This window comes from Pyrenophora tritici-repentis, chromosome 8 (assembly GCF_003171515.1).
Source record: "Pyrenophora tritici-repentis strain M4 chromosome 8, whole genome shotgun sequence".
Taxonomy (NCBI): Eukaryota; Fungi; Ascomycota; class Dothideomycetes; order Pleosporales; family Pleosporaceae; genus Pyrenophora; species Pyrenophora tritici-repentis.
The window spans coordinates 692230-717054 of NC_089397.1; the positions used below are offsets into that span (position 1 = coordinate 692230).

General features: G+C 51.1%; 16 protein-coding genes across 16 annotated transcripts; 6 read left to right on the top strand and 10 right to left on the bottom strand.

Moving 5' to 3' along the window:
• Positions 1–1386: 1386 nt before the first annotated feature.
• Positions 1387–1521, bottom strand: PtrM4_137120 (uncharacterized protein; the record flags this gene model as incomplete). Its single annotated transcript, XM_066109327.1, has 1 exon — positions 1387–1521. The coding sequence occupies one exon, from the start codon at positions 1519–1521 to the stop codon at positions 1387–1389; it is 135 nt and encodes a 44-aa protein (XP_065960249.1).
• Positions 1522–1716: 195 nt separating this feature from the next.
• PtrM4_137130 (uncharacterized protein) lies at positions 1717–2250 on the bottom strand (the record flags this gene model as incomplete). Its single annotated transcript, XM_001938226.2, has 1 exon — positions 1717–2250. The coding sequence occupies one exon, from the start codon at positions 2248–2250 to the stop codon at positions 1717–1719; it is 534 nt and encodes a 177-aa protein (XP_001938261.2).
• Positions 2251–3794: 1544 nt separating this feature from the next.
• On the bottom strand, positions 3795–4643 carry PtrM4_137140 (uncharacterized protein; the record flags this gene model as incomplete). The annotated part of the gene is made up of 1 exon (XM_001938225.1): positions 3795–4643. The coding sequence occupies one exon, from the start codon at positions 4641–4643 to the stop codon at positions 3795–3797; it is 849 nt and encodes a 282-aa protein (XP_001938260.1).
• Positions 4644–6987: 2344 nt separating this feature from the next.
• On the bottom strand, positions 6988–7848 carry PtrM4_137150 (uncharacterized protein; the record flags this gene model as incomplete). Its single annotated transcript, XM_001938224.2, has 1 exon — positions 6988–7848. The coding sequence occupies one exon, from the start codon at positions 7846–7848 to the stop codon at positions 6988–6990; it is 861 nt and encodes a 286-aa protein (XP_001938259.2).
• A 373-nt stretch (positions 7849–8221) lies between these two features.
• On the bottom strand, positions 8222–9387 carry PtrM4_137160 (C-3 sterol dehydrogenase-C-4 decarboxylase family protein; the record flags this gene model as incomplete). Its single annotated transcript, XM_001938223.2, has 2 exons — positions 8222–8863; positions 8914–9387. 2 exons carry the CDS (start codon positions 9385–9387, stop codon positions 8222–8224), a joined length of 1116 nt encoding a protein of 371 aa, XP_001938258.1.
• A 542-nt stretch (positions 9388–9929) lies between these two features.
• PtrM4_137170 (Ubiquitin-protein ligase) lies at positions 9930–11355 on the bottom strand (the record flags this gene model as incomplete). Its single annotated transcript, XM_066109328.1, has 3 exons — positions 9930–9942; positions 9988–11010; positions 11063–11355. The coding sequence occupies 3 exons, from the start codon at positions 11353–11355 to the stop codon at positions 9930–9932; spliced, it is 1329 nt and encodes a 442-aa protein (XP_065960250.1).
• Positions 11356–11820: 465 nt separating this feature from the next.
• PtrM4_137180 (uncharacterized protein) lies at positions 11821–12267 on the top strand (the record flags this gene model as incomplete). Its single annotated transcript, XM_001938221.2, has 2 exons — positions 11821–11873; positions 11928–12267. The coding sequence occupies 2 exons, from the start codon at positions 11821–11823 to the stop codon at positions 12265–12267; spliced, it is 393 nt and encodes a 130-aa protein (XP_001938256.1).
• A 426-nt stretch (positions 12268–12693) lies between these two features.
• PtrM4_137190 (RPN10, 26S proteasome regulatory complex, subunit RPN10-PSMD4) lies at positions 12694–13689 on the bottom strand (the record flags this gene model as incomplete). Its single annotated transcript, XM_001938220.2, has 3 exons — positions 12694–13308; positions 13359–13617; positions 13664–13689. The coding sequence occupies 3 exons, from the start codon at positions 13687–13689 to the stop codon at positions 12694–12696; spliced, it is 900 nt and encodes a 299-aa protein (XP_001938255.1).
• Positions 13690–14473: 784 nt separating this feature from the next.
• On the top strand, positions 14474–15142 carry PtrM4_137200 (Nbl1-Borealin-N multi-domain protein; the record flags this gene model as incomplete). Its single annotated transcript, XM_001938219.1, has 1 exon — positions 14474–15142. The coding sequence occupies one exon, from the start codon at positions 14474–14476 to the stop codon at positions 15140–15142; it is 669 nt and encodes a 222-aa protein (XP_001938254.1).
• Positions 15143–15970: 828 nt separating this feature from the next.
• Positions 15971–17008, top strand: PtrM4_137210 (uncharacterized protein; the record flags this gene model as incomplete). Its single annotated transcript, XM_001938218.2, has 1 exon — positions 15971–17008. One exon carries the CDS (start codon positions 15971–15973, stop codon positions 17006–17008), a length of 1038 nt encoding a protein of 345 aa, XP_001938253.2.
• Positions 17009–17047: 39 nt separating this feature from the next.
• Positions 17048–17221, top strand: PtrM4_137220 (uncharacterized protein; the record flags this gene model as incomplete). The annotated part of the gene is made up of 1 exon (XM_066109329.1): positions 17048–17221. One exon carries the CDS (start codon positions 17048–17050, stop codon positions 17219–17221), a length of 174 nt encoding a protein of 57 aa, XP_065960251.1.
• A 154-nt stretch (positions 17222–17375) lies between these two features.
• On the bottom strand, positions 17376–17878 carry PtrM4_137230 (Periplasmic protein TonB; the record flags this gene model as incomplete). The annotated part of the gene is made up of 2 exons (XM_001938217.1): positions 17376–17701; positions 17761–17878. The coding sequence occupies 2 exons, from the start codon at positions 17876–17878 to the stop codon at positions 17376–17378; spliced, it is 444 nt and encodes a 147-aa protein (XP_001938252.1).
• Positions 17879–18271: 393 nt separating this feature from the next.
• On the bottom strand, positions 18272–19099 carry PtrM4_137240 (uncharacterized protein; the record flags this gene model as incomplete). The annotated part of the gene is made up of 1 exon (XM_001938216.2): positions 18272–19099. The coding sequence occupies one exon, from the start codon at positions 19097–19099 to the stop codon at positions 18272–18274; it is 828 nt and encodes a 275-aa protein (XP_001938251.2).
• A 1223-nt stretch (positions 19100–20322) lies between these two features.
• On the top strand, positions 20323–20673 carry PtrM4_137250 (uncharacterized protein; the record flags this gene model as incomplete). Its single annotated transcript, XM_001938215.2, has 1 exon — positions 20323–20673. One exon carries the CDS (start codon positions 20323–20325, stop codon positions 20671–20673), a length of 351 nt encoding a protein of 116 aa, XP_001938250.2.
• Positions 20674–21825: 1152 nt separating this feature from the next.
• PtrM4_137260 (uncharacterized protein) lies at positions 21826–22119 on the top strand (the record flags this gene model as incomplete). The annotated part of the gene is made up of 1 exon (XM_066109330.1): positions 21826–22119. One exon carries the CDS (start codon positions 21826–21828, stop codon positions 22117–22119), a length of 294 nt encoding a protein of 97 aa, XP_065960252.1.
• A 738-nt stretch (positions 22120–22857) lies between these two features.
• Positions 22858–24251, bottom strand: PtrM4_137270 (Atrophin-1 multi-domain protein; the record flags this gene model as incomplete). The annotated part of the gene is made up of 3 exons (XM_066109331.1): positions 22858–23059; positions 23132–24090; positions 24144–24251. The coding sequence occupies 3 exons, from the start codon at positions 24249–24251 to the stop codon at positions 22858–22860; spliced, it is 1269 nt and encodes a 422-aa protein (XP_065960253.1).
• Positions 24252–24825: the final 574 nt, after the last annotated feature.

Genomic DNA, 24825 nt, shown 5'->3' on the forward strand with positions numbered 1-24825 from the left:
TTTACTGTTTTTTTTTCGATTGGTTTGGTTGCCTTTCCTTTGCCTTCATAGTCAGTCCTTTCCTAGTGTCCGAACTTCTTTCCTTGGTTCTGAAACATTGTGGCTTCTCTGTTGGGGGCCAGTCATACTTTCGCTTCTTGATTGTATGAGTAGATATGCAAAATCTGAACACCTTCACGATCGTTAATTATTGGGTTCGCTGGTGTGTGATGTCGTCGTGTCTATGTGTGTGCTAATTCTATAGGGCTAGCAAAACGGTGTGTTATTATTGCAAGTACGATGTAGTCATCAATTCCAGACATTAGGCACAGGACATAGCTTATCCCTTGGATGGCACACTTCTCCTTGCTCTTACATAAGCAGAGTAGAGAGATAAGCCGTTGAGCTTGTTTTGATAGAAAAGTGGGTAAGATCTGTACCTGAGCAAACTACCACATGTTCGAATCGTAGGATGAATGTTTATCACGACATCACAGCAGAAGAAAGGTGTTTCAAGAGTGCATTGTATACTACATAACTTAACCACCGCCCAGCTTTAAACACAGCATGGAATGGAGTATCTCTGATCAAGCAACTTTTACCCGTAAACGCCATACCCAGAGCTGAAGCTCAGATCCGATGATCGTTTCACGTCATATCGTACGGAAGCCGGATTACCTACACTTCGAAAATGATCAAAGCAAATACAAGGAACACATGCAAGGCATGAAAGATCCTGAGACATTTAGTCGAAAGACTTCTTCTGACCCTGGAAGTCACCGAAGCCGCCACGGTTGAATGAACCACCGCGGCCGCCACGAGCACCACCACGGCCTCCACCGCGACCGCCGCCGAAGCCACGGCCACCTCCACGACCTCCACGGTCGCCGAAGCCACCACGTCCGCCGCGACCACCACCGCGACCACCACCAAAGCCGCCGCCACGACCACCGCCGCCGTTGTCCTCACGAGGAGTAGCATAGTCAATGCGGATAGCACGACCGCCGATGTCCTGGCCGTTGAGAGCCTCGAGAGCAGCAGTAGCCTCCTGCTGGGAGCTGAAGTCGACGTATCCGAAACCCTTGAGCGCACCAGTGTCGCGGTCGGTGGGGAGAGAGACACGGGTGATGCTGCCGTACTCGGCGAAGACCTCCTGGATGCTCTCGTTGGAGCACTCAAATGAGACGTTACCGAGGAAGAGAGTGTTGCTAGGAGGGCTGCGCTTGTCGCCGTACTTGTTGGCACGGGCACCACCGTTGGCATCAGGCTTCGCACGAGGGGTGCTGAAGTCGACATTGAGTTGACGACCGTCGAGCTCGTACTCGTGCATCTCCTTCTGTGCCTTGGCAGCATCAGCAGCGTTGGCAAACTCAACGTAACCGAAACTATGCAAAGTCAGTGAATGTACTAGAGGAAGAAGTGGTGAGGAACATACCCCTTAGCACGGCCAGTCTCACGGTCAGTGATGACACGGCAGCCAACAATCTCACCGAAGCCCTCGAACTCACGGCGGAGCCAGTCCTCATCGATGTTCCAGCTCATGTTACCAACGAAGAGGTTCTTGACACCCTCCTCAGCGGCGGGCTCCTCAACCTTTGACTTCTTAACGATGGGCTCGGCAACCTCCTCAGCCTTGCGCTTCTTGGAAGGAGCTTCCTCTTCGTCGCTGTCGGAATCGGAAGAGTCGGCATCGGAGTCGGCATCGGAGTCGGAAGAGTCGGAGGTAGCCTGTGAACATTAGTATAAAGCTATTAGAAAAAAGGCAGGAAGACTGACCTTAGCCTTGGCGGCGGGCTTCTCCTCCTCAGACTCGCTTGAGTCGCTGTCAGAGTCGCTCGACTCTGCCTTTGCGGCAACCTTCTTCACACCGTTGGCCTTGGCCTTGGGGGCAGGCTTCTCATCCTCGCTGCTGTCGCTGTCACTGTCCTCCTCGCTGCTGTCGGAGTCAGAATCAGAGTCGGCCTTAGCAGCGGCCTTAGGAGCAGCTTTGGCAGAGGCCTTCTTTTCGACGACCTCCTCCTCGCTGCTGCTCTCAGAGGAATCTTCGCTTTCGCTCTCGCTCTCAGACGAAGAATCAGACTCCGGCTCTGGGGTAGGAGCCTTCTTTGACTTCTTCTTGTCCTTGACGTTGGAAGCAACTGACTTGGCAATATCCTTGCTCTTCGACTTGGGGGTGGCAGCGGGCTTGGTGACGCGACCAGCCTTGACGCTCGCAAGCTCGGACTTCTTGTCCTTCTTGGACGACTTGTCCGCGATCTTGGTCTTGCCCATTTTGATAGTAGGTAACTAGATCTACAACGTATCAGTATTGTGTAACGTGCGACGAGAACGTCAATGATGCTGAGATGAAAAGGAAATAGAGGAGACGACGGCAATGACGCCGTCGCTCGGGCGCTGATACCCAGAGGTTATCATGTGCGCCAGCCTGCGTATCTGGTTGTCTCAAATTGCGAAAAGCCCACTGGTATCTCTCGAGACCGCGCGAAGCGGGAATCCCTCAAGCCCACGGAAAGCCCACAAGAGCCCACAGAAAACCGAGCTTCAAGGCAGCGTGTTCCCACAAACGCCGAGAAGACGGAAGATTAACCCTCATAGTAGCGCAATGCCCTCTGGTTGATCTTGTCTTGCCCTGACGAGCGACAGACGTGCCCTCTGTAATGTGTGTTAAGGAAAAGCCGAACGTTGCCCACTGACTTGTATTTGTTTCTGGTACTGGTAATTGCCCTCAGTAGCCCACTTGAAGATCGTAATAGCCCTCAATGTAGATCTCGAACTGATAATGCTCGAGGAAAATGTGTGAAAGAGGTTGAAGAAGTTGGATGGCTGGAGCAAAGGCGAACTCTGAGCTTAAAAGCAAAAAGATCAGCGTCGAACTTTTCAGCGGAGATGGGTCCGAGCGTCGCGCTAGGGACGCGTATCCAAGGCACGCTAGCGGCGGCCCACAACGACCACAACTCCATCCAACGGCCTTGCGAGCATTGCGCCGAGGCTAAACTCCATGGACCCTGTCGACTTTTCCCTGCAGCAGATTTCTCGGTGAATCTGTTCTCTGTAGATGCGGATGCAAGATGAAAATAAACCGGGTCTTGCCGTTGCTCGCCGCCTGGACCAGAGGAGGCGACGGTCTGTGTAGACTCCTTACGATAATTCCAACGTAACTAGCAAGATAACTACCACTACTGCATCTATTCCAACCTCAACTAATCTTAAATCTAAGTATGCAAGCCATCATTTTTCGACTGCAAGGACTGAATTAAACCAGCTAGATGAACTATGGATCTTTAATCGACCCCACTATTGTACCCCAGTCTCACCGAACATCTACTATAACCACAGATACACCTGGGTGACATGAAATACGGGACAGTGTGGGCAGGCACCCAATAGACGTGTCTGGCGACTACAGAGGCTGTTTTACACTAGTATGTCCAGTATTTATGACACCCGGGTGGATACACAAATGATAATATTGCCGAAAGACTTTAGACTTTCTACTCAGTGTGTATACTACCAAGCTTACACTCGAAGTTCGACGAGTGTATCCAGCCCTCACATGGAACCAATGCGTTTGAAAATCTGATAGAAAAAAGACATAAAGGAAGAAACCCACAGACGCCTTGCTTCTTCACAAAGCCCATAGAGTACCTCAGTGGACCCCAAAACTCCAGAATACTAGATGCGAAGCTATGCAAAGAAAAAAACACTAAATCAAAAAGTACGTCGAAGATAACCCCTTCCAATATCTCAGTCGACTAAGCAAGGGCTATGCGTAGTCTCGCTTGAAGACGACGATGGTTCGTCACTAGACAATGCGTTCACATCAATCGCCGGCAACCGTCTGTCAAGCAGGCCATCGGCACACCACCATTCGAAGCGTGCCTTGCTGCAGCGTCCAGGACTCCTTGATCAGTCTGACTTTCGAGCCGCCACGCAGGTTCCGCGTAAGCCAAAGTGCGAAGAACAATCGAACGCAACCACCCCTCTCTCCGCTCGCGATTGTCGTACCCCCACCAGGCGAATTGATACATGTCACAAATGTGCTTGAGAACCCCATCCCTCCATCTTTCCGGACGCCCGAGGTCGCCGCTCCTGAATCTCGCCACCTCCCGCTGTCTCGGCTGTCCTGGCCAGCGTCCCAGCGTACAATGGTGCATATAGGCACTCTTGTCCATGAACCACATGTCACTGGGATATCCAAATTGCTCAATAGTAAAATCGGCAATGTACTGATATCCCGACCTTGCCGTGATTTCAAACACGCTGTGACGGATATCTGCAGCGGGGGCCTCGTGTTGCCGGTGGAAGATGGCGTAAGGTCTGATCATCACTGTGAACCATTTAACGGTGGCCCCGTATCTGGCTAGGGAGGCCTCGAGGTATCTGAGGAAGATGATGATGGTATAGTCGCAGTGCATGAATTTATAGCTTGCTAGCCGCCAGTAAGGGTCTGGTAAGGTCCACACGTGGTCGTTGGGGTAGTAGTAGAATGCAAGTGTACCGGGTTGGGTGTACAATCTGGTGATTATCCAGGGTATTTGGGGTGTTGCTCGTATTATAAGATTGGTTTGGTCTCGGGGCTGGTGCTCGAGGACAAAGTTGAACATGTGCCAGTATGGATCGATTGTTAGAAGAATTTCGCTAACTTCCATGCTTTCAGCCGCCATTCCTACTACTGCTGCTGCTCCGTTGCGCTCTTTTAACCCTAATCACCGTCCTTTGTGTTGTAGGAGTTTGTTGACTCAGTTTATAATGAGAAGTATGACAATGGCTGGATCACTGTGGCTTTGCGAGAGAGTTGCTGAATAAACATAGTGTGTGAATTTCTTGTAAAGATAGTTAAAAATCGGGAATTTGTGCAACAAAAGGTTCCATCCAACGAGAGTGATAATGAAGTTTTGGAGTTAAGGTTCCAACTGCGTTGGCAGAGAAGTGTAGAACCGTGGTCTCATCAATCTATTTACGTCACTAAACAGGTCTGGGAAGCACGACTAGCAAACCGTAAAACTATCTGGAAACCACGATTGGCGAAGCGTAGACAAGTCTGGAAACCACACCTGCCGAAGCGGGCACATCTGTGGAACAACTCCATCAAGCTCCCCTGTCGTAGCTCTCGCACAAAATAGGCGCATAGAACATAACCATGTCTCTGAGTAAATGTTCCCTCGACGATTCGCCCTCCCGCTAAGTCCCCCGATCCAAAACCCAAACCTGAATAATTATGCGGTGGATACAAGACCCCTTTTATGTCACGAGAAGCCCCTACTACCCAAGACTTAAGAGATACCCCACATTCTCACTCATGATAGATAAATTATGTGAAACTCACTAGATTTCTACGCGTGTACTCCCACATGACACGTATGCTTCCAAAGATATATTCGCTAACAGCCCCGCCGCCTTCCACTCGCTTGGTTTCACTCAAATACACCAGATTGTATCTAGTGGAAACGCATTCAACGCAGAAGACCGCTGTACATTCGCACACATCGTGAGCAAGACCAAAAAATAAATAGTAGCAGCGCCCTTGCACATTCGTAGAACAAGATCCCTAAACGCAGTTGACTACGCAAATGTCGCAACCGCCCTCTCTTCCTTTCTTCAGCCAAACATTCCTAAGCCATGTTTCTCTAATTCTACTTCCCTTGAATACCCTTCTCTCCATAAGCCCTCAACCAAATAATTCATCTCTCAACACTGGCACACATGTGATTCAATCTACCGCACCCTGCATTGTATCGACCGTGCATGCTTCCCTTCATTACTTCAGCGAGGTGGGTAGTTTGGATCATGATTTAATATATCATTAGCTAGCTGGGTAGGTCAGTAGGCAGCCAGTCTGGTGGGAAGCTCCAGGGAAATGCAACATATCAAAGCGTTATATGTCAGCTATATCATTTGCACAGCTTCTACACACAAGACCTCATTCTGGGTAGCTGTTGTAGTCGCTCACACTACCTAGAAGACCCAGCAGTGTGTTCAAACGCTCAAGGATTTCGTTGCAAACGTTACTTATCATTGCTTCATCATAACCATAGAACTAAATAGAAACAAACCCATCCAACCCCACGCGACCCGCCCACCAACATTCCCCTGACCAAATCCATACTCTCAATCCACATTTTCGGCCAACAAATCCCCTTCGGCCCTCCCCATACCAGCCTCCGCTACCTCAAACCTCTCTAGCAGCGCCACCTCCCACCCCTGAAACTTCTTCGCCGTCGGCGGCAAGAGTCTCTGATTCCGCCTCAGCGCTTGATCCAACTCCTCATACAATTCCAGCTCCAACTCAACATCCTCTATACTCGCGTTTTCAGGCTCGCCAGGCTGCAGCGGCTGCCAAGTTTTGCGCTCGAAGAAGACTTTCATGGAGCGTGTGGGGTCGAGGCGGCCGGGGCTAGGGATGGATGAGGAGAAGAGGAGGTCCGGGGTGAAGACCCATAAGAGGAGGGAGGATATGGGGGCTGGGGGTTGAGATTGTGATGTGGTAGGAGCGATGTGGACATGGAATTTGCGGAGACCGGTGTTTTCGATGAGGTAGAGGAGGCGGGCTGAGATCCACCTTTGGGTGGAGAAGAAGGGGATGGAGGATGAAGACGGGTCGGTTGCGGTGGAAGTTATGCCAACAGTCCATTTGCGTATTCGCCAGCCATCGGTGGTGGGGTCTCGGGTCCCGATTGTGTGGTTGCAGTGCTTGCATACGACTGAGGCCGACTGTGTGCCTTCTTCTGCAGGAGATAGCTATATACAGTCAGCATATGTGGCATAAGCCGTCAGAAACATTGCTTTATAGAAAGTGATGTAGCCTTGGAGAACCCTGTCAATCCCAATGGTCTCAGGTGAGAGACAGATAGAATACCAGGCCGCTACCTCAACAGCACCAGCAACCCATCAACCTGAGGAAGAGGGTACATCTGGGGGAGAGAAAACGTGTATGGCTTGTTATTTTAGGGCGATTGTATCGACGATAATGCCATGGGAAGGGCTATATTGCCTTCTTTGCGCCCGGAATTATTGTGTACAAAGTGGTAACAATGCACACGTATCACCAGCGTAGATGATGAAAGTATAGCTTACCTGTGCACCCTCGCAGTCTGCTTCCACTAAAAGGAAGCTGGCCAGGTCTACAAAACCTATACCTTGCGTGGCTTGTAACCGATTACCAGCAGCATAGCCTTTTTGGCCGACGGCGTGCTCATGTGTATGATCGTGCAAGTGATGCTCGTCTGGTTTGTGGCAGTGCCAGAAGTCCATCATCTCAGCCCAGTTCTCATTTGGGAGGTCTTTCCATTGCTGGATCTTTCCTTTTGGCACGAGAACACCTTGGCAGCTCTTACACACTATCTCTACGTCTTTTGTGTCGTTAAGTGAAGCGCCGTCCCAGGGTACAATGTTGGCCTGGCGGTCCTGGCGTCGCAATGCCCCTAGGAGGTCGCTTCCTTCTTGCTCTTCCACTTGCAGACGTAGCGTCAGCTCCTTGTTTGGTGGCTGCGAAGGCAGTTCAAGTGCGGCATCGCCCCCACCCTTGACGTTGATCGGCAGACGTATCTTTGCAGACGCGCCCTCGTGCGACACGGTGATGAAGGAACCATCGGCAGAGAGCTTTGCATCCGTCTGCTTTGAGTTGTTCGCGCGCAGCGATGCAAAAAGCGTAACAGTGCGTATATGCAGCAGGAGTTCGGCGTATAGCGTTATAGACGTTTCGTTGGGCAGCATAGGTCGCGCATTATTCTCGTCGCTCTGGAGGAGATTCGGTGCGTGAATCTCTGGAGGAGGCTCGGGTATAGGCTTGGGATTCATCAGGTCTTTGATCGCTTGAGGGGAGAGCCCAAGAGCTTCGTACGCTGACTCGGGAAGTAGCGGGCGCGACATACTTCGTGATTGCGCGCCATGTTGGCGGGGCGAACGTGGGGTGCGTTAGAAAGTCGAAGTCCTCGCGCGCGTCATGAAGTACTTAACTAACCGCGGTGGGTCTGTCTGTGAGATTCTAACCACATTCGGTCGGTCTAGACTTGCTTGACGGTGCATGCATATCGATATCCTAGAATGCTCGTAGGATTCAGTCCATACTCACACTCTGTATACGTTCAAAATGAGGCACGAGACACGAAACGTTGATGCCTACCAATATCGACATTCATCATCCTGTTGGATATAATTACATTATCTACAGAAACTACACACGCCAATAATCGCTCTGGGAATCTTGGAAGTAACCGGCTTCAAATGCCACAAGTTCTAGCATCTACTGACCCTTCTTCTCGCCAGCCTTCTTCTCCTGTTCCAGAATATATCCTACGCCTCTCTTGATACCCTCCTCCAGACCAACAAGTGGTTCGTATCCCAACCGCTGTTTCGCCTTGGCAATGCTGTGGTACTTTGACATGCTGCTGTACCTGACCTGAGCCCTGGTCAGGTTCGGCTTCTTCCCAAGTACCCAAAAGAGGTTCTCTAGAATCGCTCCAATTGTCCAGGCCACGTCGGCGCTGAGATGCCATACACTGCCCAAAGGCAAACGATCACCTGCCTCATGCCATACCGCGCGCGCAAAGTCCCAGAAGTATACAGGCTCGCCGTTGGTGATGAAGAAGGCTTCGCCATCGACGCGCTCGTGGTCTAGAGGAATTGTAGGCAGGACCTTGTGGGTTTGGAGGAGTGCAAGGACACCGAGGACATGGCCATGCGCAACGTTCTCCACGTAAGTGAAGTCGAACATGTTCGTGTTGGGTCCGACCTGGAATTTGGTCTGTCCCTTGCGGTACGCGCCAATCATCTTGGGGAGTAATTGTACATCGCCCTCGCCGAAGATACCTGCAGGACGGATGGCGCAGGTCAGGAAGTTCTCAGGCTTGCGGTTGGCTTCGAGCACAGCTGTCTCCGCATATGCCTTATAGCACTGATTAGAGCAGTAACAAAGTAACGGTATAGTAAACTCACCTTTGTTGTCGTGTAGTACTCGGGCTGGTCGTCGCCAGTGACAAGCGGCCACCTCTCGTCCGCATTGATGAGCTCAACTGCGGGATCGAGAATGACGCTTGCTGAGCTCGTGTAGACGAATGCCTTTACGCCAGATTCTTGGGCAGCTTTCAGCAGGACCTTGGTGCCTCCTATGTTGACCTTTGTGTGAATCTCGGGCTTCAGATCGAAGTGAGGAGAGGCAGTGTGAATGACAGCGTCAGGCTTGACTTGAGAAAATATCGACTTCATTACCGCTTCGTCGGTGATATCACCATCGTGATACGAAACTGTCGGACTGGCATGGCGATTCGACGTCGTTCGTAGATCGATAACTGCGATTTGTGTCTGGGGGTGACGCTTAACGATGAAGCTGACGATGTGGCTGCCCAAAAATCCACATCCACCGACGATGATGACTTTTCCTAGTGACTGTATTGATTCGGGCCGCGACATTATGAATTGTGTGTCTGTAGTGCAATTGTTGTTGCGACTACGCATCTGTTTTGCGGAGAGAGCTCGGCAGATCAATTTCCGCCTCTGGGGCGGCACGGCTTAGCCCCCACATCGCGCAGGGTCCTGCACCGGTACGACAGGCTCGCCGGCAGAGACTACCGTGATGCGCGCTGTTCCCGAAAAGTCGTATACTTGGGACCAATTCAAACTTCAAGCTTCTGTTAGTTGGCCATCCTGGTCAATTACTACACGTTTCGCAAACCAAAGTAGTTGTATTACTAATAGCAATGCAAACGCATCAAATTATTCATATTCGCGGTTCCAATGCAAAACTTATGTGTATCTGTTGTAGTCAACCACAGCCCTGATATATCGACTGTTGGTTACGACGAACGCCATGCAAAGTACTATTCCCCTATGCTACCATGCCCAGAGTCCCGGAAACGCCGTATAATGCAAGCCCTGGACGGGCTTGGGGTATCATGTAATTTCATAACTGATGCAGTCGGCCGTAGTATCATCGCTGAACCGTCTCGTTCATCCTACAAGCAGTACCTTCTTGGTCAGTAGGCATCTAAGAGGATTGGGACTGTAACTTACTCTGCACTATCTTGCGCAGAGCGCCTCAAGCGACGGTTGTACATCTTCTTGTCATCCGGTGTGCCCCAGAAAAGTTTCGCGGCCTCGGGATTGACCAGAGTACGTGGGTCATAAGCAGGAGACTCATCCTCAATCGCAGCGATGATGGCTTCGATGTGTGATCGCATGTCATCTTTGCGAGCAGCATCATAGCAGAGAATACCGTCGGGCGACACGCGATGATGGTACAAGACTGGCTCCTCAAACCTAACACGAGGCAATACGTCGGGGAACTTGGGGCTAATGTATAGCCTGATTCTGAACATGCCACCATCGAGGTTCGTCATGGGCCTCCCGAACAGAATGAGCTGCCACACGAATGGATTCTTGTCGACAAGATCGAGATCCAGTGTGATTGCGTCTTGCTTCTTGTAGTTCTCGATGATTTGCTCATATTGTCGCTGGAGATTGTTGGCAATGCTCATCTCCTTTCGAACAGCCGACATGCCCTCTGCAGCCCAAGCCTCCATCTCCTTGTTAAGTGTCTCAAACACCTTTACAAGACGCTCTCGGAGATTGGTGTAATTGAACGTGCCCTCCATGGCATTGCCTGGGCCTTCAAATGGCATCTTCTCGAACTTGTCTCCATCCTTGTTCTTCTTTGCAGCCTCGTCGATTCGAGCCAGGTAGGACTGGTAGTACCATAAGAAGCGACGCTTGCAGAGGTCCTTGAAGGGCTCAAAGGGCGCATCTTCTCTGCTGGCCTGGTAGTCTTCCTCGGCATTGTAGACTGTTACACCGGGCCTCTCCCGATTGATACCCAGGTACTCCTCAAGCCGCTCGATGACAGATATACGTAGAGACTCATGGCGAATCTTGTCTACGTATGCCTCTTGGTTCTTCTTGTCGTAGTCGGAATTTGCGTCTTCGAAGCCAGGCTCATTCTCGTACGGGTTGCCAGACATGAGGCTTTGGATAGAGATGAGGATGGACTCAAGTCCCTGTGCAGAAGACCATTCTTCGCCACGCTCCCCTCGCCATGTACTGCGCTTCATTAGTAAAAGCGGCCGCGTCAAAAGCTTCGCTCTGTACTTACCCGAGAATTGACAGGCAGACCTTGCCAGCCGCATAGATGTTGGGGTTGAAACGGGTGCGTCCCCCATTTGTGGTGATGGCTGTAACGCTGGGTGCCTTGGTCGGGTAGTCTTTGGTGAATTTGACAGCAAATTCAAAGAAGCCAAACTCATAGGGGGTGTCGGGCGGGCCAATAATCAGCGCTCGTACATGACGTACGTCAATATCACGGCAGGCAACGGCTAGAGAAAGGTCCGATCCACGCTGGATCTCGCCCAGCTCTCGGGTGATTCTAAGAATGGACTGATTCGACATGGTGTCGCGAATGTTGCCTAGCTGGTGCTGCGTCCGTGGTGGGCGAGCGATACGCGTGCTACACTAGGATTCGCGGGGTTGGAGGTAGGCCGAGTTGGCGCGGGATGAACGAGAGAGTGGAGAGAGTAAGGTGGCCTACAAATGGAAATCAATAGCGGTGGGAGTGGGTGCAGGAACCAGCCGGCCGATCTGGAGGGTCTTGCAAGCAGTCGTTGGGCTGGGTCGAGGGTGCATGGGTGTGCTTGAGAGGTGCAGGCTGATGCATGTGGAGGGGCAGAATCCGTCACCGCTTCCAACGCCCGCCGCAACACCACGAACCGGCAACGACGACCAGACCCGGCAAGATGTGTGTGATGCAATTCTGATTTCTTGGGATGCTGTACTGATCAGCTTAGGGTCGTGTTTGCGCTCTTCATAATCAGCAAATCTGGCGGTCTCATCTACAACCGCGAGTTCCACACGGGCATGAGCAAGCTCACTAGCAACGACTACCTCATGCTCGCCGGGTCATTCCATGGGTACATGATTCACATCATAGACATTCAAGCGCCAATTTCTGACTGATGTACTAGAATGCACGCCATCACTGCTCAGCTTTCACCCATTCCACCCGTTCGCGCGCCCCCTTCCTCTACTGCCACCCCAAACCTCCAGGCCTTCCCCGTGCGCGCCACCGGTATTGAAGTTCTCGAGAGCTCGCACTTTCGCATTCAATGCTTCCAGACGCAAACCGGAGTCAAGTTTCTGCTCTTCACTGAGCCGCAGCAACCGAATGTGGACACAATGATGAAGAAGATATACGAGCTGTACGCAGACTACGTCATGAAAAACCCATTCTATACAGTAGAGATGCCGGTTCGGTGCGAGAAGTTTGACCGCGGGTTGGACGGGTTTGTGAAAGTGAGGGGGTGAATGGGATGGGAGAAGCACGACTATGGTTCCAAGATAACATCACGAAGCGGACGGCGACCTGATTTATCTGATAGTAGGAATTGGCCCACTGGAGGTTTGCCAAGGTGCTGTCAACAAAGAACAGCATGCCGCGACATGCTACAAACTCATGTTGCGCTGGAGGCGACGAGTGATAGGAGACATGGCTTCAAGGTTAAGGTTCCGAGTGTAGAGACGTAGCTGTCAGCGCTCAGTCAGTAACCCACCCATAGATGGTGGTCAACTTCGTAGAGGACAGCAAAAACAACAGCATTTGTCTATATGCGGACTGAAGTCTTCATTAATGCTTGTTCATTCATCCATGCCTTATGTGGCGTTTCAGCTCTATTCGTACAGTAGACGCCGTGGATGCTCTGCCGCACCACACGCTGCCACATCTATGCTAGATCATGCCGTGTCCATCTTGTCTGGATCATCGTCCTTCTTCTTGTCTTTGCTGCCACGTCCGCTGGACTGGCCCTGATCATCCAGCAGCGGTTGCTTCTCATCGCCCTCGGCGACTGGCTCAAGCTCCGACTTGCCTTCGGCAGCCTCCTTCGCCTTTTTGTCCTTTTCCTGTCGCGCCTTTTCTTCCTCGAACGACATTCGCAGTGCCAGCGCAAGTTCGGGATCAACAGAAGGATCCACGCCAAACTCGAAGTCATTGCCACCAGATGGGCCACCGCCACCTCCTCCAGAACCGCTATCGCCGCCACCACTGGAGGCACCCTCGCCTCCAACTATGGGTGTTGTAATCAGAGAGTCGCTGAGGAGGTTTGCGCTAGGTGGGATGGTAGCCAGATAGGACCCTTCGGCGCTCTGTACGTTGTCGCTGAAGGCCTGGAGTTTCCGTGTGGTGTCGTCGCTGAGCTCACCAAATGCGATGATGTCAATGCTAATACCGCTCTTCTTCATCTTCTTCGCGAGCTTCACCAGGTTCTTCTCGTCTTCCTCAATGGGGCTGCAGTTGAATATGACTATCCGCTGCTTCTGCGACTTGTTCTGTCTGTGCTTGAGGGCCAGCTACAGTATGATCAGCTTGTGTGTCTTCTCCAGGGTCCTGAATAACCTACAGCCGCTACATTGATGCCTGTCACAAAGTGTGAGCTACCCTTTATCTTCGTCCTGTGCAGACCATCCAACACCTTGCCAATGTCCGTTGTCAGGGTCGTGAGGATCTCTGGGGTGTTGCCGCCCATGCTCATCAGACCGACAGATGACTCTGGGTTTGCACCAGTCTTTGCAGAGAAGATCATGTTCACGGCATCCTGTTGTGCTTCCCATCGCGAGGGTACATAATCGCCATTTCGACTAGCTTCGCTGTTGTCAACGCTGCAATAGTTAGCACATATGGATGGGTGAGTGAAGGCCGTCATACACTATCATGGAAGCTTCCAACACCATCTTGACGTGAGTTGTGCGGGGGTTGAGGTGGTTTCGGAGTAGTTGTGGATTGACGGTAACTGTATGATGCTGAGCTCAAGGTCGCCGCAGCGGAGGACGGAGGCTGGTAGTCGAAACACCGAGATCACGTGAACTTCCCTGAGAGTGACGGGAGGTCGTGCGCCTCTGCGTGTAAGAAATGACTCAGGCTGCGTCTGTAACACCTGGGGACTTACTCGCAATTTCTTCATTTCAGTATGGCACTTCCAGTTTCGATGGGATTTCTTGTAATTATTGACTATCCGACTGCTACATAACATAGTAGTTTAGGAGCAAGTGCAGCAATGAACTCCATAATGGTAAATGCGTTGGTGTAGTGACGGAGCGCACTTGGCACTGACACAACAACGTTCGCCTGGCGCTGCAACTTCCTTCTTCCAACATCCCACTCAAGATCAAGAAGCTGCGAGCACAATATTCCACAATCACACCACACTGTTCAGATTTTTGGAACAACTGCTCCAAAACCTTGAGAAAATATCCGCGACCCACTCAGCACATCAATATTCCCCACCAAACTTCCAAGTCGCGGCTTTTCACGCGTTGTTTACTGTCCTCCAAAACACTCCATTTTCGGAAACTACAACCCTACCCTCCACCACCACTACCATACCAAGCTACTTGGAATTATTTGGAACTCTTTGTATACATCTCATTAGGCCATATCAAGCCGCTTCTCGAACTCAATTGTTCTCCAACACCACGTCGTCGCTGTTTTCGCGTCCTCTGCTATAGCAACGCCATGATGAACAACATTACCGACGGTATCACAGCTGAGGCCAAGGCCAATATGCTTGCAAACCTACAAATCGAAATCGACTCACGGACAGAGAAGTTGCGAGCGCAGTGCGACGCGCAGTGTGCGAGCATGCAGTCGCGCCTTGAGCGACGCGTCAACCGCATCCCAGTCGTGACGCGCCAAACCACACTTCTCCAACTTCTTAAGGCGTCCGCTCCAGCGCCACCTGTCGTCGTCGCTGCTCCTCCAGCAAAGCCTGCGCCCACCAAGAAGGCAACTGCGACTGCCACACGCAAGGCGCGCACTGCCCCCACCACTGGTCCCTCTTCAAGGCCTGCATCCGTTCAAGAGGAACGCGTCAAAACTGCCACCAAAGCAACCAAGCCAACTCCCGCATATGCCAAGGCAACAAAGAACACTCGAGCCAAGAAGCGCAGCAGTGACGAAATGTCTGGGGAGGACAAGGCTGGTGAAGATAAGGAGAATACCGACCTTCCAATACCCAAGAAGCGCACAAGGACTCTTACCCAGAAGCCTGCTGCGCCTACCGCCACCGTACGGTCAACCCGTGCTGCCTCCCGAACCAAGCCTTCTGCTGCTGCCCATGTGTTATCGCCAAAAACCAATGCCGCCAACGTCCGAAAGCCTACTGCGCGTAGCGCCCGCCCCAGGTAGCGCCTTTGAACGGAAACGATTGCCCAGCATTGTTATTTGGCGTTTGATACCCCCTTGTTTTTGGTTTCTGCATTTAGGCGGCGTTTTGGGATAGTTCTACTGCCTCCACCCTGGCTTGAATGAAGGAACCCCATCGAGTTCCAGCCGCCCGAAAGGGATGGCTCTTGTGGGGTACCGGAACACAGCCGGGTGGATGTTGGGGTTGTTAGGTGGTCGGTGTTTTTTTCGGTGTTCGTATTGTATGGTAATGACGCTCAAGCTCGATAAGGCATGAACGAGTAATGATAGTGTAAATCTTTCATAATGCAGGCATGTTCTCTAGTGCAAGAGATGTCCACGTATGCCGTGAATGTTTACAATCTCGGGCATGAAATGGAGGTTCAGGCTATGGACAAAGGATAGCATCATAGCTGGTAAGGTGCCGGTGATAGCTTGCTTCTGAACGTATACGAGGGCTTTATGTTTAGTGTATGTAGGGAGAATACGCATGCGTGGCGTATATAAGCGCAGTACCACTGCGTAGGTATCCAGGTAGAACTCCGTGAGTACCTCCAGGAGTGTCATTTTTTGGACGGCATGATGTCATAATGGAGCAAATCGGATCGTACGCAATGGCTGAACCACGAAGATTCGCTCAAATAGGATCTTGTTATTGGCCCAATCAAAAACAAAACTATGGTTGCTCGAGCAGTAGTGCGCACTGAACCATTGATCAGACTTGGATTAAAAATCTCTGCAACTTTGGACTGAATATAATTCAAACGTTTTGCAGTTTGCAGAGTTGACCACTATTCTACGGACAAGATCAACAGCATTTGTACGGTAATTATGGCAGATTCCGATAGCTGGATACTTTCCAGAGATTTCATCTTTGCAGGAATAGGGTTCGACAAGAAAAGAAAGGGACTAAAACGCATGAATGAATTTGATTCCAACTACTGGAAACATGCCTCTGAGATGGCTTCATATGCAAAACAACGAACAGAATCAGGACTCCAGATTCTGGCAAACACGTGTATCGCAGATGAAATTTGTACTCTACGAAAGTCTCCCTGCGAGCACAATGTCGCTACGTTTTTGATGGAAGAGGATGCAAGGGTTTGGGAAATCAAAGCAAGGATTTACAAGCACCGGGCTACAGACTTCGAACCTGCTCAGAACACTCCCTTTGCATACCCTACTCTCGGAATAAACAATACAGCGATAATGGCAGAACGACGAGACCCAAAGTTAATGTCAGAATTCAGGGGCAAGATTACAGACCATTATAACATGCAATGTCCTACATCCAACAATTGTATTTGGGACATCGTCTCAAACCGGTACATAGGTGGATGTTACCTTGAAACAACACAGCTCTTCTCCCGGAAATACAATCAAACTACAATGACCGCTATATTCGGCCCAAAGGCATCAGAAGACCTATTCTCCGCATTAAACGGGCTTCTCATGGGGATTACATGCGAAGATGCGTTCGAAGGCGGTATTTTGGCAATTGTACCAGATATCGACGATCCAACTTCAAAGATAGAGGTGGTATTGTGGCAGAGCCAGAGTTTTCGCGAGTACAAGGTCAGGATATTTGATAACGGTCAGCCTGATATGTATGACATACCTTTTGATATTTACTGCAATGGCGACGAAGATATCATCCTCAGTGTCGAACTCAGAGATCTAAACGATTGGAAACTCAAATTCCCAACTCCTTCCCGGCCCGCAGAACGCTACCTGTTCTTCCGTTACTGCTGCCACATTCTAAGACGAGTTTGGCACATAACCAACTACAATACAGCAACGCCCAAGGCCCAGCTGGGAACATGGCTCTGGGGCGCAACAGGCAAATACGTCCCCCGCGACCAAATGTGAGTATTCGTACAAGAACTAGGACCAGGATACGAGCTCTTGATGGAAAACTCAGACCCAGCGCTTGACGGGCAGGCGGATCCATATACGCTCCTATACGCAGTAGCAGAGCAGATCAGCATCGGCAACAAGCGACAGCGGGACCGGCGAGAGCATGAAGATGAGAAAACAGATGAATACGAGGACGTGGACGAGGATTCGGAGCATTCAGATTAAGACTTTTTCCCCTTTTGATTTTATTCTTATCTTAACTATATGTACAATGAAATCAGAATACGGCATACACCGCCCCAAAACCCATGCACTTGCGTATCGAAACGCCCTTGAATGCTTCCAGCCTTCTACATACAATTCCACTCCCTCCATCTCCTCAAACACAATCACTCCCCCCATACACAAACTTTCCATTGGAATTCTCACACCCACACGTCCCATCCACCGGACTCTTGATACATCCCATGCCCTCCCCAGGCTCCTGTCCTTTGACACCCGCTTTGTCCCAAAAGAAGGTCCAAATGTCTTGTTTGCTCTTCATGGCTGTTCCAGGCGAGCAGTTGTACGCTTCGCAGGTGCCGTAAGGGGCGCCGTGCGAGGAGTCGTATTTGTGGTCTTGGGTGAAGACAGCAAAGGTTTGGGCGGATGTGCGGGTGTTGTGGCTGCATTCGGAGGCTTGGATTGCACGGCTGGTTTTTATGGCTGGGTGCGTGTTAGAAGGTGAATGAGAGGGAGAACATGGAAAGGTGGAGTGGACGTACGAGCACATTTTGGGGCAGTGGGGTAGCTGCTGTTTGTGTGGGAGGTAGCTGGGTCGAGTGTTGCGGTTATGGTTGTTAGGAGGGTGAAGAGCGTGGGGATGGTGTATTTGGTGAACATTATTATTGGTTCACTTAACGATTGTAAAGTTATGTATTGTTTAGCAACAGTTGGTGAATTTGAAAGTAGCAATGTTTCTGTGGGTTTGCAAGTCGTGGTCCTTTAGATACTTTCTAGTATGTATGATTGCTTCTGGTTATACACCAATTAACCGATCCAAAGCTTTCATCTAGATCACACCATAGTCCTTGCGTACATGAGCAGGACTGCTGAAATCCACATACGCGTACCACGTAATACGCAAAGTTCCGCAAACGGGAATTTACGGATGGTGGTGGTGAAACGAACTAGACAGGGGTGGTGAGCGCGAAACTCGTTGGAGTAATTTTATTTTAGAGTGCAGGCTATTCCACTGCTTACCTCGTGTTGATAGGCAACGTGCGAGGTGTTGATCTATGTCTCAATCATTGCCTTGATAACTTCTTTCCGCCTCTTCAAATCCTCTGGATCTACCCACTCCTGTGCTTCCTGCTCTCTCATCTCAAAAATTAGCTTGACACCCTTTGGTGCTGCGGCTTTGATTTCCCTCCCCAAAGACTGCCCGATCCGTTGTAGTGCATCATCTCTTACCCATTCAGGCATAATCACAGCATTTCTACACCGGTCACCAACGGCGAAATGTATCAAGACTTGGACATGCTTTAACCCTTGGAGCAGTGACAAGCTACTGAGTCTTTCCAAGTCAAAACCTCCAAACTCTGACGGTTCTCCCACCTTCTCGCGAACCGTAAAGACAACCTTGGCGATGGAACGGAAGTGTACTGACTTCATCCGCCATGACATCATGCGCAAGGCAAGATCTTCAGAGAACCAAAAGTCGTTGATATGAGAAAACGGAACAAGAGCGGTTTGCATGTAGATTTGTCGGCAGGTTTGTTGAAGGGAGACGAAAGGGCTCGATATGGAGGTCCTATACCTGCAGTTCAAGGCCGATACCTTGATCATGAGAATGGCTCTTAAACCACCATCCACCTCATCGAACGACAGCGGAATTGGTCCTCGCTGGGCGGTTCTTCTTACACTAAACATGATGAGATAGCCACCTAATGCTTCTGCGAAAATGCGGCTTTGTATCTCGGACGGAAGGTTGAGGAGTGGACAGGCTGTACGGTTTTGCTTGAATATCCGTTGGGCTGCTTGTGTGTATGGCATTGCATTCAAGAGGCGATCGTTCAACAGGCGAACACCACTCGTCTGAGGTTTGGAGCCTCCGTTTCCCATCTTGTTCTGGTAGAAGATCTTGCGTAAGAACCTGTTTACTTTTTGAGTACTTGAGAGTGTTGGTAGATGGTTCCAGGACCAAGTTCTTTTTGGGATTTTCGAGGATTCGGGAACTGCGTAGTAAGAACGTTGGATACGAAGCTAGGTGAGTTCATGTTGCATAAAACGATAGAGATATATATACTGATCGAAAAAAGCATTCCACCTCGTGAACCATGGTTGAGAGTATATTAGTTGGAGAGTTTCGGTACCGATGACGTAGCCAATAGCAGCGCGATAACAGAATAATCATACCAGAGAAAACGAAGTGGTCCAGAAAAGTGTGACTATTATCGAAGTGCACCGTGGCTCATAGATAATAATGTCAGAAGCACGTGGCACCAGAGTTTTGTGCTTCGTGGATTTAATACATGACCAAAGATCGCATGCACTGCGGTATACATTTTTCTAAAGCTTCAGGTGAACTGATTGATATTCCACTGTATACGCCTGACAGAGAGAAAATAGTTCATACTTTCCCTCACAGCGTAGTACAGTATGGCGTATCTTGAGACGTGGCTGTACTATTCTGCCGAACGATTAGACGGCGCATGACCCATGGTTGCTATTGACTCAGAACGGCCATGACACAAAGCCGTATTTAGCAGTTATTTCCGATATTACTGGAATGGAAGTGAAAGATAATGCGCCCAGTGTCTGACGGGCCCGGGACGAATTTCGAATTTCTGAAACACGCCGTTGAGGGCAATACGGGATAAGCAAATGAGACCACCTCAACGCTACGTAGGTCGCTTGGAAGACGCCAGGAAGTAGGTGAAGCGAAATATAGGCGTGAAAATAGATCTCGGGAGCGTTACCGTTAGCTAGCTGCATGACAGTGTCCTCGCGTTGGTCTCCGCAGCGCGGCTCCATTCTTGTGGCTGATCGAGGTGGGGCGTGTCTGCAACAGCGGGAATGCCCCTGCGTCAACAACCAGACCAAGACAGTTCTGATGAAAGGCCGGGGGCTCCTGCGGGAGCCTGCCGACGTCAATGTTATGATCTCCCCTTTCACCTTCCCCACCGCGTTGAGAAAATAGTTGGACGCGCACACGCGAACTATTTGTTTACTCTCGACAGCTCCAATCGACCCAACCACAAACACCCCGCTCTACCCACTACACTCGCGACCAGTATCCCTACGCACCACAGCTGTTAGCATTAACAGCTAATATACACGGCGCAATGACGCTCTGCGACACATATTCGAGGTTTCTGGCCACGCCGTCTACGGGCGCGCTGGCTGACCATGCAACGCTGCACTACGTCTCGACCACGACCAGCATCACCGACGCGACAGCAATCATCAAGCACTTGGCTGTTCAGGAGAAGCTGCTTAAGAAGACGAAGCAGAAGATCCTGGACGCCATTGAGGGCAACCACGGCCTCAGCGTCGATGTAGAGACGACAATCGAGTTCAGTAACGGCGGCGGCGCATACCTGCCAGGCCTAGATGACAACTTCGTGGCAGATCGAACAGTGACGTTTGCAATGGTGATTATAGTTTGTTTAGCTGTTGTAGGGGCCGTTGACTGACACTGACAGGTCCACATGGTCCGTTTTGATAGAGCTGGAAAGATCACACAGATCCGCCAATATTGGGACCAGGGCTCTCTCCTGAAGCAGATCGACGTCATCGGCGCGCGCTCGCGCAATTGGCCTATCCGCGACGGCAGCGAACAAATCCGCTTGATCACGTCAAATGCCGCTGTTGCTGCGGCTAACCAGCCAGAAGCATCGCCTTCACGTCCATCGACAGCGGCATCGCGAGGCGTCGATGAGGTGTCTATTTCCTCGCGCTCGAGGCGCTCCACCAACAATGCTATGAACGACCCGCACGCGTCGCTCTCATTGTTCCAGCCTCGCGAGATTGACGAGGACGACGAGGACCGCGTCTCTCGCACCTCGTCGCAGCCTTCGGTGCCGCGCTCACTGTCTGCGAAGCCCCCTCCACGCGAGTACTCCGAGCTGTTCGTTGGCGCCGATGGAGGCTCACCCTCACCCTCTGAGAGGATCCCGACAAAGGCAGGTAGCGCAAAGAACTTCAAGAACAACCGCCTGTTTGAGGACGAGGATGACCACTCGGCCGATCGTGCGCCCATGAGCATCAAGACTAGCTCAAAGAAGTATGACCACTTCACATTTGGCGAAGGCGAGGAGACTCCAAAGGTACGTGACACTTCGCGCCCTACCAGGCATGATCAGCACCGCAACCGAAACGACGCGCATTGGGACTTTGACGACTTTGCCACCCCAAACAAATCCAAACCCAAGACACACCCCCAAGCCGTTAGACACTTTGGCTGGAGCGATGATGAGGTTAGTCCTTTCCATCAACCAGGGACCGACGTTGCTCTTCTGTCTCTGAAAGTACTTCTGAACCGTACGCTGACATGGCATTCTTCACAGGACGAGTCACCCGTTCGCCGCCCCGTAGTCCACAAGGCGCGCCCAGACGCCGACGCCCACTTTGACTTTGTCGACGACGGCACACCCGAGTCGCAGCGCCAACACCCTACAAAAGGCGGGCGCAGCAACCGCGGCCAAGGTCTCTACGAAGACCACGTCAACAACACAACGAACGACGCCGACGACCACGCCTCAAAAGGCGACGTCAAGTCTGCCCTCAGCGACGTCACAGCCGCCGTCAACGAGGGCCGCTCAAAGCACTTTGCCTCGCAGTTCGATATGACGGACAACAGCCCCAGCGCTGGCAAAAACGGCGCTGCTGCTGCTACCCAGACGCGCAACTCGATGAAGACGCACTGGGGTACCCACCAGGACTCGCCTGAGAACCGCGGTATCAATATCGCGGGTAACGGTATGGGTGGCCGCAAGGGCACTGAGGCAGCGTGGTCGCTGTATGATGAGAGTCCTGCAAAGAAGGAGAACCAGAACACGGGTGCGAGACAGGGTATCAAGACGGAAGGCGATGGTATGGGTGGGAAGAAAGGTGCTGATAAGTCTTTCTGGGACTTTTGAAACAAAACCCCTTTTCTCCCTGTACCAGCTTTGAATAAGTTGGATTGTATGCCAGACACGCTTTTCTACACACCTGTTTTTGATTATAGCAGGATGAGCGATGAATGAGCTCGTGAATGGGGTATCCGATTTCGACCTGTTGTTTTTGGGAACGAGGGAACGCATCTCTCAGGATGGTTGTTTCTTCTTGTTTACTACATCTTGTATAATTAGTTTCTCTTTTCTTCCTTCTTGTCTGTGTTTTTTTTTCTTGAAAATCTTGTGTTTGGAGGCTTGGGTCTGTTGGTAGAAGCAATGCCAGCATCAGCAGCATGGGATGGGATAGTTGAAACTATAGGTTGGAGAATCGATTGATGGTTATGAATTTTCCTTCTGAATTGACAGTTGAGGTCTTTGATTGTTGCTTGGGTTGAAAAGTATAATAGGTGAAGGACGCGGCGCATTGAAAAAGAGTTGCGCACTCAACCCCGTCGAACGACTGATAACTTAACTGCCTTGTTGATCAAGCGGCGGGGTGGGATGATGTGTTCGTACATCCAAGGGAGGATTCTGAAGCTGAATGATACGCTGGATATTTGCTATTTCGGTCTATTTACTTTATTCATATTGGGCTATACTATATGGTTCGTCAAAACTTTTGCTTGGAGTGAATAGAGTGCACGATGAAGGATGCAGATCAGCAAATCACAACCCTACCAACCAACACTCTCACCCCTACTCCCACCCAACTAAACCCACCTACACCTGAGCTGTCACATCCCTACTAAACACAACCTCCAGCTCATCCCCCAACCTCCCACTGTCCATATTCCCATCCCAAGCCACAAAGTCAACTTTTGCCTTGAGACCAAAACGAGGTCCTAGACTCGCAAGCTGCTGCTGCGATAAACTCGCATGCACACTATCCCACATGGCGCGAAACGCCTCGCCCTCTCCTTGCCTATCACCGCCATCCTCGTCATCATCATCATCATCATCATCATCATCATCATCATCATCATCATCGAACCACACACCTGCCGTCACCATACGGCGCAAGTCGTCTGCGGGTTCCATGCTGGCCCAGATATCTGATGGTGCGTATTTCACTCTTACCTCTTCGAGAGGCGGCTTTGTTGCTGCATCATGTGTAGGCGAGATGAGCATGAGGAGGGCATGCGCACAGACTTTGACCCAGTAGCGGATTTTCAGGGGAAGTGCGTAACCCGGGCGGGATACGCTGCGCTGGTAGTGGGATTCGCGGGAGATGAAGGCTAGCGGGAGGGTGATGCTGTGGAGGTTGAAAGTGGGGGAGGCGAGGTATGTGAATAGAGGGGTGACTTCTGAGGAGACGAGTAGGTTGAGCTTGGAGGATATGTCTGCTGCTGAGGCTTCGTGGACGGGGTCGCGGGTTGGGTCTGTGAAGGGGTAGTGGGTTGCGAAGCCAAAGGGGTCGTCTGATGTTTGTGCTGTAGCTGTCGTGGATGGGCGGAAGGAAGGGTAGAGAGATGAGTTGCCAGGGTCGTAGAAGTTGTCTTCGTAGTGGACGCCTTCGTGGTCGTATTCGTCGTAGTGGCCGTTGTAGTATGCGCCTCGTATGTAGTCGACGTCGACTTCGGCCGTGTCATGCTCCCAGTGCGAATCATCTCTCCATTTGCCCATCTCAGGTGGGTAGTGCTGGAGTGAAGGGAACGTCACCCAGTCCAGTTCGATCTTGCGCAGCCACTTCAGCCATTGCCTACTAGGTCCATTCGGTTCTTCAATCTTTTCAAGTATTGCCTTGAGGACAAAGGGACCGCTGCTGAGGAAGACAGTATGGTGTTTGAAGAGGACTTCGAGCGCTTCACGGGCGACTTGGCGGTTGAGCAGGAAGTAGTCGTGCCGGGTCACGAGCAGGATGGAAGCAGCGCTGGGCTTGAAGATTTTCAAGTTACGCCGCTCAATAGGACGCTGGCCATGGTGATCTTGAATAGCAAATGCATAGTCGTATATCTACATGACAGTCAGCACTCTGGTTGCCTCGAGTGAATTGTTCAGGCGCATACCTGATCTCGGAGCTCCCGCGGAAGGTGGAGAAACGGAAAGACCGAGTGCTTCGGTAGCACGTCCTGCGGGAGGACTTGCTCGTCTTGGTACGTTTCAGCGGTACTCATCTCGCCTGTTCCAGTGCACGCGTAGATTTCGTGTTGCGGACCAAGGCCTCGCTTTGCCCCGCAGGCACGTCGCCAAGCTGCCCCGGTCCCGCCGATGCGATCTTCACGTGAGATCAACCGCGGCGCAATTCGCACACGGCCTTAGCGACGCTAAATCAGGCAGGCACTCAACCACCAATCTTGGAAGGACGGGCCGATTACTATGCTGTCTGTAATGACTTTTGAACCACGCTTTGTAGCGTTCCACGCACTCGGGTCGCAAGTCAGGGCCGTGAAAAGCGGCCTCGGACACAGGTTGGATATGGTAAAGGCGATTGCGTGTCTTTTTCCTCGTGTTGGAAGTGTGAGGTAAGCGTCATTCAAAAACATGTCATCCAGGTATGGATTGCATCCAGACTGTCCTAAAGCAGTCTGGGAAGAAGGATTCCACTTTGATTGTCGCACCGCATCAGGAAAAGTCTCCGTTCAGCAAGCACATCTGCGCATCAGGGCCCACTTGGGCGCTGTGTTACTTCATTCCGGAGTCAGCGCTACAAAAGCGATGCGGTTCCGTCGATTACAGGTATATGTCGCC